This window comes from Ricinus communis, chromosome 9, assembly GCF_019578655.1.
Source record: "Ricinus communis isolate WT05 ecotype wild-type chromosome 9, ASM1957865v1, whole genome shotgun sequence".
In the NCBI taxonomy this organism is placed as follows: domain Eukaryota; kingdom Viridiplantae; phylum Streptophyta; class Magnoliopsida; order Malpighiales; family Euphorbiaceae; genus Ricinus; species Ricinus communis.
The window spans coordinates 19,060,434-19,075,929 of NC_063264.1; the positions used below are offsets into that span (position 1 = coordinate 19,060,434).

At 36.8% G+C, this 15,496-nt stretch overlaps 1 protein-coding gene and 1 pseudogene across 1 annotated transcript; one reads left to right on the forward strand and one right to left on the reverse strand.

Moving 5' to 3' along the window:
- The first annotated feature begins 5,512 nt into the window (after positions 1–5,512).
- Positions 5,513–6,094, forward strand: LOC8270410 (F-box/FBD/LRR-repeat protein At5g56420). Its single transcript, XM_002520195.2, has one exon. The coding sequence runs from the start codon at positions 5,513–5,515 to the stop codon at positions 6,092–6,094; it is 582 nt and encodes a 193-aa protein (XP_002520241.2).
- Positions 6,095–7,330: 1,236 nt separating this feature from the next.
- LOC107261336 lies at positions 7,331–14,194 on the reverse strand (annotated as a pseudogene).
- Between the last annotated feature and the right edge of the window lie 1,302 nt (positions 14,195–15,496).

Here is a 15,496-nt window from a genome sequence, read left to right on the forward strand (position 1 = left end):
TGATGGTGGCGGTAATGTGTTTAGACCAAGCACACTGGTCAAGGCAAATTATAAGATGGACTTCTCTTCATATAGCTTTATGCAGTGAAGAGTTTATCCGGTCTATTTTATTTATAAAAAAGTATAAGTCAGTTATTGATACATGCATTGTATGCTAGTATAAAATTATTTTTGAAAAAAAAAATTATGTTGATTAATTTTGTATTAAATATTTATTAACTTATGTTCATTAAACACGTATTGAATATTCATTGTTTAAATGTAAAATGTTGATTGTTTATTAATTTAATTTTACTGAAAAGATATGTGTACCACAATATGAATATTTGTAGTATAACTTTAACTTCATTTTTTTATTTACCAACATATAAGGACGATTTATAGTATATCTATATTCTATATTGTTCATTTGAATGAATTAGTGAGTATGCTTTTTATTATGGAAAAAGGCACAAATTTGCTCCTAAAGTATAACCTCAGGTATAGATTGGCCCTTCAAGTTTTTTTTTAGCTAGTTGCACACAATATCTCACCAAACGAAGTTTTTAAGCCACTCTTTAGACCTGTTGATGACAGAACTGAAGAATGGAAGAAACTTCCGATAAATGCAACTAAGGTCGCAAATGAAGTAGGACCTACAACCCAATGGTAATAAAAGAATAACCACTCTCCATCACCATCTCTCCTTCTCTTTCGTCACTTTCCTTTTCATATAAAATAAGGAACTCTAAATTAACCAATTGATTTCAATTAACGTTGATGATGGCTTCTTCTTCAAATACATCGCCATCATCAACAACCACAGGAAGCAATAACAGTAAGGTTTTGTGACTGCCGAAAGTTCTAGACGTCGAAGGTTCTGTGAATGTCGAAAATTCTAGACGTTAAAGGTTCTATGAATGTCGAAAGTTTCGAAAGTGCTGTGAAAGTCCAAAGCTCTGTTTATAATGTAAGATATATATGACGTCTAGGTTGGGAGATGTGGGTACTTCGAATGACATGATGAGCCATCAACTGTGAGAGGATTCAAAGTGATTAATGAACTGAGAGAAAAAGATGGTTGAAGTATAAAGATAGAAAAAAAGATGAAAGGGAAAAAATGAAAGAGATTTACAAACTTGATTTACAGACTGAAATGAAAAAGATGTGGACTGAGCTGAGGAATTTGAAAGCTAGCGAAGAAACAGAAATTGAACAGCTTCAATATGAAAACATAAAGATGAAAAATAATTTTGTTGTCTTGTTAATTGCATTATTAGCTTGGATTATTTATAGGGATTTGGTGAAATGAAATTAGTTGTGGTAAATTGCTTGTAGCACAACTATTGCTTGTGTAATTTTGTTAAAGAGTTTGATAAAATGAAATTATGATACTTGATTTGAACACTGGCTATGCACTGAAATGAATTACTGTAAATGAAAAAACTTTGCTAAACAACATTCATAATCATAACCAATGAGCAAAAAGTCATTTGTTGATGTGCTTGCAGTCAATATTGAGCTAAAATATCGACACCACTTGCTCTCAGGCAAATAACATCAAAGTAGCAACAATATACAAAAAGCTAATTACTGGCATCACATGTTACTGCAGTTAAATATTGACCAAAAAGATAATGGTTGCTCTAATGCATAAAACACCAAAGTAGCAACAAAATAAAAAAAAATGCTTACTGTAAGGCACAAAACACCAAAGTAGCAATAAAAATACATAAAATGTGCTCTAGTCAAACTAATATTTTGTGGTAAACTATTAGTCTGTTGTAGTAGTATCATTAACTATTTTGCCTTTATTTTTCTGTCTGCCTATTAATTGCTCTTTTTGAGCTTGCAACTATGAAGAGGTAATTGCAACTCCTCCTCTCCATTTTAGTCCTGGAGGTTCAAATGGCAAGTTAGTAGCAAATGGTAACTTCTGAGCCATCTCTAGTGAATTTAATTGTCCTTGTAATGGATGATGCATCTCTTTTCTCTTTGCTTCTTCTAAAGTCTCTTTCACATGGTATTGGGAACCCAGTCTGAGGATCAATTTCTATTTCCTCTGCTTGTAGACCTTCACTAATTACTCTTTCACTAGTTTGTCCAGGCTGTGAATGTCAAATGTCAGATGAAACATGCCACAAACTAATATTTATAAGAAAGAAATAAGTATGAAAAGTTCCCTGACATTATAAGTTGTTCTTCCTATATTCAAATCCACATGACATCTCAAACCAATTGTCCTCCTTGAATTTCTTACACATTATCCTCCTAAGCTTCTTGCAGTTTCACTTGTTGTTGTGCTTGTTGGAGCACTTGCTACTTTTCTTGTTGGAGCACTTGTTGTTGTGCTTGCTGGGGCACTTCCTGGTGTGCTTGTTGTTGTTCCCTATAAAATTGAAGGCAAACAATTGCACTCATTAGAATTTCAAAAACTATGCAATATAAATACTCAATGTGATGCAAAAGTATGTATTTTACCTTTTTGTTCTTATTTGGACACTTAGTTCTATTATGTCCTTCTGTACACAACCCACAATTCTGCTTCTTACCTTTCTTAGTACGCTTTCCAATTTTGCTGGTTATATTAGGCTCATTTGATCCTCCAATTCTCTTCTTTCTAGGACTGCCTGGCATCTTAGTCAATGAACCTTTTACCAAAGACTGGCAATAATGGGAATTAATATGAGGCTAGATAGGTTGACTTATAATAAAAATGACTGATATATGAAAAGGATCAAGCTTGGAATGATATAGAGCACAAATGGCATGTTGGCATGGGATTCCTATAAGATCCCATGCCCTACAGGTGCACAAATTTCTATCTAAAAAGACTATGTGCTTATTACCTTCCTCAATCTCATAACCATCCTGAGCATTGAACAATACTCTGTAACCTGAAGTATTTTTTTTATTGTCTTGGAACAAAGCCATACAAGCTGGACTCCAGTCATTAATCCACTTGTCAATTATTTTTTTATTTTCTTTAATTCGATTCATTGCTTGTAGTCTTATTTCCTCTAACATACTAATTATAGGCTTATGTCTTGCCTCTAGTATCCAGGAGTTAAAACATTCAGAGATGTTATTATCCACCATGTATGACTTGGATCTGCTAGAGAAATAGGTGATGCACCAACAATGGGGTGGATATTTCAGAAGGGTTTCTGCTGCCTTCTTTGACACTTCACCAAGAAGCTCTAAATTATCTTTGAATTCCTCCTCAAATGTGCTCCAAACACAAATCTAAAACTTTCTTTTTCAATTCCCCCCCTCTCCATTGCTTAGACCAGTTGGAGTAAATGTAAGGGGTAAGACATTCTCCATAGCATCGATAAGACCCTAAAGCATAAAAGAGTAGCCAATACTACAACTGTAAAAGGCTGTATACTATAAAAATAAAAATACATGTAAAGAAAATGAAAATTGCTCACCTTTTGCATGTTAGAGATTACAATATAGGCTGTCCCATTCCAAGTTCAAGTTCTTGCTTTAGCCAATGCAAAAACCATCTCCAATTATTCTTATTATCTTTGTCTATCACTGCCCATGCGATAGGCACCATCTGATCATCACTATCTTTGCCTACTGCAGTAAGAATCTGGTCCTTAGTAACCCCCTTTAAGAAACATCCATCCAGACCTATGATAAGTCTGCCTCCACTCTTCTAGTTTCTCTTGAGAGCATCAAAACACAAAAACATCCTCCTAAACACCCTTCTTCCTTCTTTTAATGCTTCCTTACATAACTCAATCTCTGCTTTTGTACCAGGATTGCTTCTTTTAAGTGCAGTTGCATATGCTTTCAAATAACCAAACTCCACTTTGAAACTTCCATCCATTTCTTGAATTATCATCCTCTTAGCCCTTTTATACTTAACCAGACTAACATTAGTTTTTAACAAACTTTCTGCATCATTTTTCATTTGTTTTGTCTTTATTGAAGGATTTTTGCAAATCTTACCCTTGAAATAATCAGTTAAGAACCTAGCAGTAGCACTAAGGAGTGAGAAATCCCTAAAGCACCTATGCTCGGGTATTAGTGGCTTTACTGCCAATCTAGGGTTTTTGCCATCTCTTGAAATGAAAAGCACAAAAAGGGCAGCTTTTATCATTTATACATTTAACCCTAAGTCTAAATGGTTCATTTGGATTGACTTTTAGCTCAACACCTAAAGCTACTTATACTTTGCTATTGCTTGTCTAGCCTCATTAGCATTAGCAAAGGTCATTCCAAGCATGAAATGGCTTTGCCCATCACCTTCATCATATCTGACTTTCTCCCTAGGTGAAGACTATTCAACCTCATTTTTCTCATCACTAGATTCTTGACTTCCATCATTTTCATTTCTATTTGCATTATCATCTTCACTATCCTCTTCCTCATTGTTAATATAGTTTATAGATCCAAAACTATTAACAGGTTCTTCAGTAATAATAAACTCAGGTTGACTAGTATCAGGTCTATCACCCTCATTGAAATAGCTACTTTATGTAGGCATTTCATTGTTAATGTTTACAACAGATGCATCCATATCAACATTTCATTCAAGTCCCAGAATATTTAGTTGAAAATCTTTGGAGTTATCAGCATAGAAATCTATTTCTCCTACCTAATTGTATTTGCTAATATAATTCAAAAGTCTCCTAATTCCCTCATCATTTTGAACTAAATACAGTCCATCTTCCATTTTTTTTCCAGGTTCAAGTACAAAAATGCGTTCCACATTTGCATACCAAAGCACATTCCTATATCTATCCTTAATATATCCATAACAGAGGAAGTCATAATCAAAATCATATAGTATATCAATATCACCATCTAGATAATCAATCTTTGGATGTAATTGCCATCTACCGTCATAATTAAATCTCAGATTCACAACACTACACATTTTGAATAAAATAAAATTAAAAAATAATTTTAATATTATTTTCTTATGACAGCAAGCAGACAACAAGCAGACGTAGTGTATACAACCACATATAGCTTAAGTAATAAAGCAATCGTAATAGTTAACTCAGTTTACACCACATGAGGACCACTATTTCGAAGGGGATAACTCAACATATAATATTAAAAAGTAATTATATTTCAAAACAGAATAAAATAATGAGACCCACATGTTTCGCTTTAACATACCTGATAACTCTAACTTGCAAACACAGTATACACCTAAACACAGCCGTACTCACTTCCTTTCTATATGGTTGAGTAGTAATTTCAGTATGTATTAGAGTTAGAGTAAACGAGCTTCAATCAATCGATTTAGCCCTTACAGTTTATACTAGGATGGTGGTTGGGATTCTTTACAGCAAGTTAGAATCCCCAGTTAGTACAGGACAGTAACTCCCACCATTTTCAATAAATATTTTTCTTTTATAGCAAAAGTTGTTGTGGCTAGCAAACAGGTCCCGCTTCTTTAGTCTCTTGCCCTTCACCTTCCTTTACTATTCCAAGGTTTAGTCTTGTCTTCGGATTATAAAGATCCCAAATGGCTAAATGAAACTCATTCAGGATTCCATTTTACATTATGAGTTCTGCATCAAAACGACAAAGAGCAAATGATGATAGGATTAGTGGGTTGCCAGAGCCAATTTTGTGTCATATTTTGTCATCTCTTGATACCGTTGATGCAGTTAAAAGCAGCATTTTATCCAGGATATGGAGACACAACTGGACCTCAGTAGCTGATCTCAAAATTCATGATTCGTTGTGTCCTAACAGAAGGTCTAAAAGAGCTAAACTAGCACATATGAAATCCTTTGTGGATCTTTTAAATAGGGTTCTGATGCTCCATAAACACCCCTACATCGAGAGGTTGAGTCTTACACTGAATAATGCATATTCTACTTCTGATATAAACTCATGGATATTGGTTGCAGTAACACATAATGTTGAGGAGCTTGCTCTTTCCATCCGAAATGAATGTACTCTTCAGCTTCCTAAAATTCTTTTTACTTGTGAATCTTTAAAGGTTCTGAAGCTTGATTCTAGAATTGAATCCTTAAAGTTTCTGAAGCTTAATTCTAGAATTAAGGTCAAGATTCCAAAATTTGTATGTCTCCGAGTCTCAAGGTCCTACATCTTGAATCTCTCCATTATTCTAGTGTGAAGAGGCTATTATCTAGCTGCAAAGTTCTTGAAGGATTGATAATAATAATAATAATAATCAACTAGTAAATTTAAATAAGTAATAAATAGGCCTTCCTTTTCCAAGGGATTAAGGATGCCATTACTGAAGATCTGAGTATAAATTCCAACCAAGTTTCCAAATTTGTAATATGTAGCAATGCATTTACCAAGTAAATTCAACTAGAAAGATCAGTTTTCAGAATTTGCAAATAAAAATCTTTGGCTTTTCAGTGCTACCAAATCAACTCGCTTCTTTCTTACCAATTTAAGGTATAAGATACTATGGACAAGCAAAATTTTATGTACTTCAATGAAAAGAAATTGTACTACAAGAGTAATGTGAAAAATCAATTTCAATGGTGAGCACAACTGTTTTTGATCAAAAGACTCGGTTTTTAGAAAAGTGTTATTAAACACAGAAAAGCTGCTGAATTTCAACATAACTATTAACACTCTATACTATTATTTTATTAAAGCACTCAATTTGACAAAAATAAAAATATAATGCACCTTTAGTAAGGAAAGTAAAGATTTCTAGACATGTAGATACATAAAAGTCCATGGAATGTAACAAGCCAAATGTTATGAAAGTCTTGGGGAATCAAAAACATTCTTTGAACAAAATTAGAAATTACCATAAAGAGAAATTTTAAGATATTGACCTCCCAACAGGAAAATCCCAATTTATTGGGCCTTTCGATATGATGATCCTGTTATAACAAGCTACAACTATAAGATAATCAGGCTGTCATGTGCAACAAATAGCAATACAAATTGGCAGCCAACTAACAAGTTACTAATCAATTTCCTTCGAAAAGTACAGAAACAACTCATCTACATAAGAGCATTATTAGCTATCATCATTCAATTGATTGTATCATCAATGCAAGAACTTAGATCAACAGGCATGGATCAAGTCTCATGTCATCTGTGCATCCTATTAAGGGAACCACAAAAAAAGTCTCGCGTCATCTATGCCACAAACCACAGAGCAACACAGCAGTGCTACTTGTAGAAGATAAAAACTTTATTATAGCCCAAATAAATACTAGGCTGCAATGATAGAATGAATCTATGGCAGCCACTTCAAACAGATATACAGTAATTAAAACTTGAGAGAGTAAGTTTTTTAAAAGTTTAAGCCCTTATTGACAACAAGCATGAATTGCAACCACAAGACATCAGACAAATGAAAGACCTAAGACAATTTACTTGATCAACAAAACTGCTTAAAACTACCACGAAGATGGAGGACAAGGTGCAGAGTTGATTCTTTCTGGATATTGTAGTCTGCTAGGGCGCGCCCATACTCCAACTACTTCCTAGCGAAGATCAGTCTCTGTTAGTCTGGGGCCTTGTCCTGGATTTTAGCCTCAACGTTATCAATTGTGTCAGAGCTCTCAACCTCCAAGGTGATGGTTTTCCCAGTCAAGGTTTTGACAAATATCTGCATTCCTCCAAGCAGACGTAGTACCAAGTGTAAGGTAGACTCTTTCTAAATGTTGTAATTAGCAAGAGTCCTTCCATCTTCAAGCTGCTTCCTAGCGAAAATCAACCTTTGCTGGTCTGGTGGGATTGTTAGGAATAGATAACAATAATGTGCTTGGTCAAGGGATGTTAGCTAACTGACCAAATCTTTAGGAATATAGCTAGTCTTTAGGAAGCTAGCTTATTCTTGGGAGCTGCTGTTTAGATTTAATAGTTGCACGATTTCTTCTTATTTAAACTCCTATTTTCATCTAATAAGATGAAAGTGATTGTTGTTCATTCAAACTCTTTAACATTTGGTATCAGAGCAAATCCTTCGGGACTGTTCTGTTCGATTCGTTTGAGTGCACATAAACACTTCAACTATACCTTCCGTAGTCACTGTGATATAGTTTTCACAAAGATGCAGAACGAAGGTGGAAACAGCTTTGCACAACCTTGTATTCCCCGATTCGATGGAGACTACGAGCATTGGAGTCTCCTGATGGAAAACTTGCTGTGCTCAAAAGAGTACTGCTGTGTCATCGAGACTGAAATTACTCTCGATGACGATACACAATCTGTGACCAACCAGAAGGCATTGGAGGAGTTGTGCCTCAAAGATTTGAAGGACAAGAATTATCTGTTTGCTGCTATTGATCGAGCCACCTTGAAAACTATCACCAATCGAGACACTGCCAAACAGCTTTGGGAGGCAATGCAAATCAAGTTTCAAGGAAATGAACGAGTGCGTAGGGCACAACTTAATCGTCTCAAAGGCTCGTTTAAGATGTTAGCAATGAAACCTGGTGAGAGTATCACAGCCTACTTCACTCGCACCATGGTCATTGCAAATGAGATGCATAGCTATGGAGAATGCATGGACGATATGCAGATTGTGGAGAAAATTCTTCAATCTCTAACAGAGAGGTGGAATTTCGTGGTGTGCTCCATTGAAGAATCCAATGATATAACGACTTTAACCATTGATGCACTTCAAAGTTCGTTATTAGTCCATGAACAAAATTTTATGAAAGACAAAGAGGTGGAGGGTGATGATTAGGTTTTGCAAGCTGCACATGATGATCGAACATATGCACGCGGGTGAGGCCGAGGAAGGACAATATTTCGAGGATGCAACAGGGGTCGCAGCAGAGGGAATTCATCCAGGGAGCATATCATATGCTACAAATGCCATAAGCTAGGACACTTTTAATCTGATTGTCCAGATTGGAAGTATGAAGCTAATTATGCAGAAGAGGATGAGGAGCTAATGTTAATGACATTGCATTCTACTAGTACAAAAGAGAATGGATGGTACCTGGATTCAGGTTGTTCCAACCACATGAGTGGAGATCGCGCATGGTTCTCCACACTGGATTCAAATTTCAAAAGTTTTGTCAAACTAGGCAATGGAAAGAGAATGCAAGTATAAGGGAAAGGTAACATCAAGGTAACATTGAACAATAAGACTTGTGTTATCTGTGATGTTTACTATATTCCTGAGTTAACCAACAATTTGTTTAGTCTTGGACAATTCCAAGAAAGAGGTCTTGCTATTTTGATTAATAAGGGGGCATGTAGAATATCACATCCAAGCAAGGGGCTGCTCGTTCATACTACCATGAGTCACAATAGGATGTTTCTCATTTTCCCATATGTCTACAAGTCTCTTGTTCAAGCAACATGTATGCTTACTACCAGCACCATGGAGACTACCTCACTATGGCACAGATGCTTTGGCCATTTAAACCACCAGGCACTTCTACAGCTTCAAACTAAGAACTTGGTTCGAGGAATACTAGCATTAGAAAAGACCATTACAATTTACAAAGATTGTTTGGTTGGCAAACATCATCGTCTGCCATTTCCACAGAAAAGCACTTGGCATGCCACTCAAGTTTTGGAGCTTATTTTTGCAGATCTATGTGGCCCTATTCAACCAGTAAGTCTTAGTGGCAAGAGATATGTTTTGTGCATTATTGATGATTTTAGTAGGAAGACATGGGTTTATTTCTTAGCTGCAAAATTAGAGACTCTTCACTTCTTCAAATATTTTGTACGCATGGTAGAAAAGGAAACAGGTCAAGCTGTGAAGTGCTTAAGGACTGATCGAGGTGGTGAATTCAACTCAGTAGATTTCAAAACCTTCTGCGAAGAACATGGCATGAAACGCCAGCTCACCACAACATACTCTCCTCAGCAAAACGGAGTTGCTGAGCGTAAGAATCGCACATTGATGAATATGGTGCACTCCATCATGTCTGAAAAGGAATGCCAAAGGAGTTGTGGGTAGCTGCTGTGAGATGGAGCAATCATATTCTCAACAGATGTCCAAATGCAGCCTTAATAGAAATGACGCCAGAACAAGCTTGGACAAGACAAGTTCCATCAGTTGCACATTTCAGGGTCTTTGGTTGTCTGGCATATGCTCATGTACCAAAGGAGAGAAGAACAAAGCTTGACGACAAGAGCAAAAAATGTGTATTTGTTGGGTTTAATGATGAATCGAAGGGATATACACTACTTGATCCTCTTACTAATAATGTTATTGTGAGCAAGGATGTAATTTTTGTTGAAGATCAGAATTGGCCATGGACATCTACCTATGAGGCTCAGGACTTGATGCAGCTAAATGAGAATGAAACTGATGGTGTTGTTTGGTCTTCAGGAGCCTCAGACCAAGGGAGGGAAGATCAACATGAGAAATCAAAGGAAGAAAAGGCACCAGATGTGGAGATAGCAGAGTCTGCAAAAGCAAGAAGTGATGCAGATGCAGATGCTGCAGATAGAGAAGAAGAAACAGTGCAAACTAGAGTTGGCAGGATCTCTCGCAAGCCTGCTTGGCTTGATGACTACATAACAGATGAAGGAGCAATGCCAGAAGTAGATGAACCAGGCGTGACACATGAGGACATGGCATTATCAGTTGTGAGTAATGATCCTACAAGCTTTGAAGAGGCTATTAAGGAACCTCACTGGATTGAAGTAAGGAAGAAGGAGATTGAGTCTATACAGAAGAACAAGACCTGGTCACTGGTTACCTTACCAAACAAGGCAAAGGTAGTTGGAGTCAAATGGATCTTCAAGACTAAATTGAATGCAGAAGGAGCTTTGGAGAAACACAAAGCACGATTGGTAGCTAAAGGCTACTCTCAGAAGCATGGCATTGATTATGGAGAGGTGTATGCACCAGTTGCACGAATGGAGACTGTAAGAACCATTGTTTCTCTTGCAGCTCAAAGACAATGGAAGATTCATCAGCTAGAGGTCAAGAATGCCTTCCTTCATGGAGAACTAGAAGAAGATGTATATTTAGAACAACCACAAGGTTTCCTAGAAAAAGGCTCAGAGAAGAAGGTATTCAAGTTGCACAAGGCACTTTACGGGCTAAAACAAGCACCTAGAGCTTGGTTTAGCAGGATAGAGAGGTATTTTGTGCAGGAAGGCTTTAAAAAGTGTCAAAGTGAGCAAACACTCTTTACTAAGTGGAGCAAGGCAGGTAATCTACTTATTGTAAGTGTGTATGTTGATGATTTAATCTATATAAGTGACAGTGCAGTAATGCTTGAAGATTTCAAGATATCCATGGTGAGCACTTTTGAGATGACTAATCTGGGATTGATGAGTTACTTCCTTGGCATAGAAGTTTCTCAAACTTCTCATGGCAACTTTATGTGTCAGAAGAATTATGCAAGGGAAATATTGGAGAAGTTTGGAATGGAGAATTGTCAAACAGTAAAGACACCAATGGTCCCAAGCACAAAATTGCATAAAGATGAAGCAAGAGCTGTTACATGTGAGACAACCTTCAAACAAATGGTTGGAAGCTTGATGTATTTAACATCTACACGACCAGACTTAGCATATGTGGTCAGTATCATCAGTCGTTTCATGAGTAAGCCAACCAATTTGCATTTACAAGCTGCCAAGAGAATCATGAGGTACATCAAGGGAACACTGAACTATGGTATCATGTATAAGGGAACTGCCTCTGGTTTAATTGGTTACATAGATAGGGACTATGCAGGAGACTTGGATGATAGAAGGAGCACTTCAGGTTATGTGTTCATGCTTGGGGGAGGGATAGTTTCCTGGTTATCCAAGAAACAACCTATAGTTACACCGCTCAGCATGTAGTGCAATCTGTGAACCGCAGGTGTTCAAGCTAAGCTGTGTGGCTTAGAAGGATTACAGAACAGCTTGGATGTGGTCATGATGAAGGCATTGTGATCTATTGTGATAATAGCTCCACAATAAAGCTAACAAAGAATCCAGTGTTACAAGGGAGAAGCCGACATATTGATGTTCGTTTCCACTTTCTAAGAGAGTTGGTTGCAAATGGAGTCATTAAGGTTGAGTTTTATGGAACCAAGTATCAAGTTGCAGATTTGATGACAAAACCTCTGCCAACAAAGGCGTTCTACAAGTTCATAAGTCTTTTGGGAGTTCAAAGAGACGATGTTTAAGCTAACTTTGTGTCCCACAATTAGCTTAAGGGAGGGTTTGTTAGGAATAGATAATAATAATGTGCTTGGTCAAGGGATGTTAGCTAACTGACCAAGTCCTTAGGAATATAGCTAGTCTTTAGGAAGCTAGCTTATTCTTAGGAGCTGCTGTTTAGATTTAGTAGTTGCACGATTTCTTCTTATTTAAACTCCTATTTTCATCTAATAAGATGAAAGTGATTGTTGTTCATTCAAACTCTTTAACAGGGATCCCCTCCTCACCTTGGAATTTTTTCCTTAACATCTATGGTGTGTCAGAGCTCTCAACCTCCAAAGTGATGGCCTTTCCAGTGAGTGCCTTAACAAAAATCCGCATGCCGCCACGTCGACGAAGCACCAAGTGGAGGGTGGATCCCTTCTGAATATTATAGTCGGCAAGTGTGCTACCATCCTCAAGCTGCTTACCAGCAAAGATAAGCCTTATTGATCTAGTGGGATCCCTTTCTAGTCTTGGATTTTGGCCTCGACATTATCAAGTGTCAGAACTCTAGACCGCCAAGGTGATACTCTTGCCGGTGAGAGTTTTGACAAAGATCTGCATACCACCTCTCAATCGGAGCACCAAGTAGAGAGTGAATTCCTTTTGGATGTTACAATCAGCTAGCGTCCATCCTCGAGCTGCTTGTCAGCAAAGATGAGTCTTTGCTGGTCTAGTCTTGAATCTTGGCTTTGACATTGTCAATAGTGTCTGAGCTTTCCACCTCAAATCTTGTCGGTAAGGGTTTTCACGAAAATTTGCATATGATCAAACAAAAAACATAAATACATTAAATTAGAAGATTACGTATATTTGTCAATTGACATAACCCAAATTTCATCATAGAATAAACAGTTTCATGAAGAGTAATATAGGGATGCATAGCACAAGTTTCAGACAGTATCATAATTCTACAAAATGCATAAACCTGCAAATTGACATAAAATACATAAACTAAACAAGAAAAATCATATTCTTTTTATAAATATAAAAATCATGATCAAAATTTAAAAACAAAGATGTTTTCCAGGAAATTCGAATTCATAAATCAAACATCACATGGTCAACTGAAAAACAAAGCAACAAAAGTTCAACTCTATGGCATCTATGAGACAAAACCCTTACAATCTATCAGAAGAAAAAAAGAAAAAAAAAAGAAAAAGAAGAATTAAATCTCAATAACCTCAATCAATTGAGACTAAGCAACAATATTGATTAATTTAACTGTGAAACTCAAAAAAGAAATAGATAAATAAAAATAATTAATAATAATAATCCACCACAATTCGAGTTAGTACCTGAACCTTTTTTTGAATTGAAGGAAACTAAGAGAAAAAAGAAAAAAGAAAAAAGAAGAAAATAAGAGAGGAAAATAAGTCGTTTATGTTTGAAAAATAGAGGAAAATAATAGAGGATGGAAAAAGACATTTTTTCTGTTTTAGAAAAAAATGAAATAAAAGATAAAAAATTAAGAAAGTGTAAAATAAAGGATTGTCACGACCCCATCTGTGAACCAGTGACTGGCACTAGGGAATGGGTAGGCGTAAGGCCACCGAATCCCGTAGTAAGCCTGACACTCACTGACTTAAATAAAATCATATAATATTTTACTGAATGCCACAATTATCTTAACAGTTACATTTTATATAATTAATTCGGTCTGCCAGAAGAATTAGGCGAGACCTGAAACTACAGAAAATCACAACTGATACACCTACTATTTCTACTGCGGAGAATCTAAGATTTTTATAAATTAACATACAAAATCAAATACACCACCCGATGATGAAGGAGTCGGGCTACTAGATAAGAGCCGTGGGAAGACTAATAGTCACGGATCTGAAAAACAGTAAAATTGAGACTGTCAGTCTCGAGAGTGAGTTAAAATCATATATCCAAAAACAATTGCAAACATTTCAATAATATATTTATTTAATTTGATATAAATAATAAGCCATGCAAAAATTAAACTTATAATGTCATGCTTGAATAAAATAATTTTCACACACAACGGGACAAAGTACTCCAGTAGAACCCTAATCCCAATACAAAAATCTTAGTCAATCTCCATACTGACATTTCGACTAATCTCAACTCTAACATCCCGACTAATCTCATTCCAATAGGACTAGCGCCCAAAGAGTAAAGCTCGACCAGGGTCCTTAACTCTAGTCCGGTCACTTAATATTCACTATCAGCCTTAGCCTTTCGGTTCTTTTATTCCAATAAGACTGGCGCCCAGAGAGCAAAGCTCGACCAGGGACCTTACCTCTAGTCTGGTCACTTAGATTTCCAAATAAGCTAGAGCCCAGAGAGCAATGCTCGACCAGGGACCTTTACTCCAGCAACCACACTCTACTAAGCCCAGAGAGCGATGCTCGACCAGGGCAAGTCCTAATCTTTACTTTTCAAATTTACCTATTTACCCTTTTCCATCACTCTCAGACCTATACCGGTACACTCATCAACCTAATGTGTTCTATTGCCGTCCCATCCCGTGTCATCACAAAATCAATAAAAATCATAATGTGGAAAATGAAATATGCATAAACAGTACATAACAAATTAGTCAAAATATTAATCATTAAATCAGAGATATCAAATAAAATACTAGCATGACACACGTAACCAAATATATGACTTTAACTCACAACTTTGGCGACCTCCTAGCTCTGCTCCAGTGCCTCGGTTGGAGCGAGCCGAACAGACAAATTATCTAATCACGGAAAATAATTTGTCAACAATACTAAAAAAATTGACAATTAACCCTAGGTCTATATTCCTAGGACCGACTGTCTAAAATCTTGACTCAGGTAAATTCTACCGAAAATTCGGCAGAACTTCCCATAAGACAAGGATGTTTACCCCCCGTAAAATGGGTCTAGGACCTGCCAAAAAAACACTACAAATATCCAATAATTCATACAACGGGAGTTGCGTCCCTAAGATTTCACTATTTTCCCGACTCCGCCACACAGCATAAAAATTACAACTACGGCAGGCAGTCCCACAAACTATTATTTTTAACTCACAAAATCATCTAATACTCAGTACAAATCAATAAGCATAAATTAAATCAAAGAATTCTTAAATCATTGGGTCAGAGAATTACCGAGAAGCTTGATCACTCGGTCGACTCGCCTCCAACCACTGGAGTCCGATCGATGATCCGAACACATCATCGAACTCAAAATGACACGCTGATAACGATCCCTACTTCTGATTTTCCGATCCGACCCTCGATCATCCGGAGGAATTTATGGAGGATCTCGGCCGTCGATTTGCAAACGAAGTTTGATCGCCACGAAACCGGTGCCATTGCGAAGCTTAAGCTGAGGAGAGTCGGGATACGTCCTCCGATCGTCTATAGCTTGTCGGAGGTCACCGAAAAAGTAGAAAACACCAGCTGCCACCACTTCGCTGGAATTCC

What these genes read in the sequence shown, in the direction of transcription:
- LOC8270410 (XM_002520195.2), top strand. Translation starts at nt 5,513, where the DNA reads ATGAGTTCTGCATCAAAACGACAAAGAGCAAATGATGATAGGATTAGT.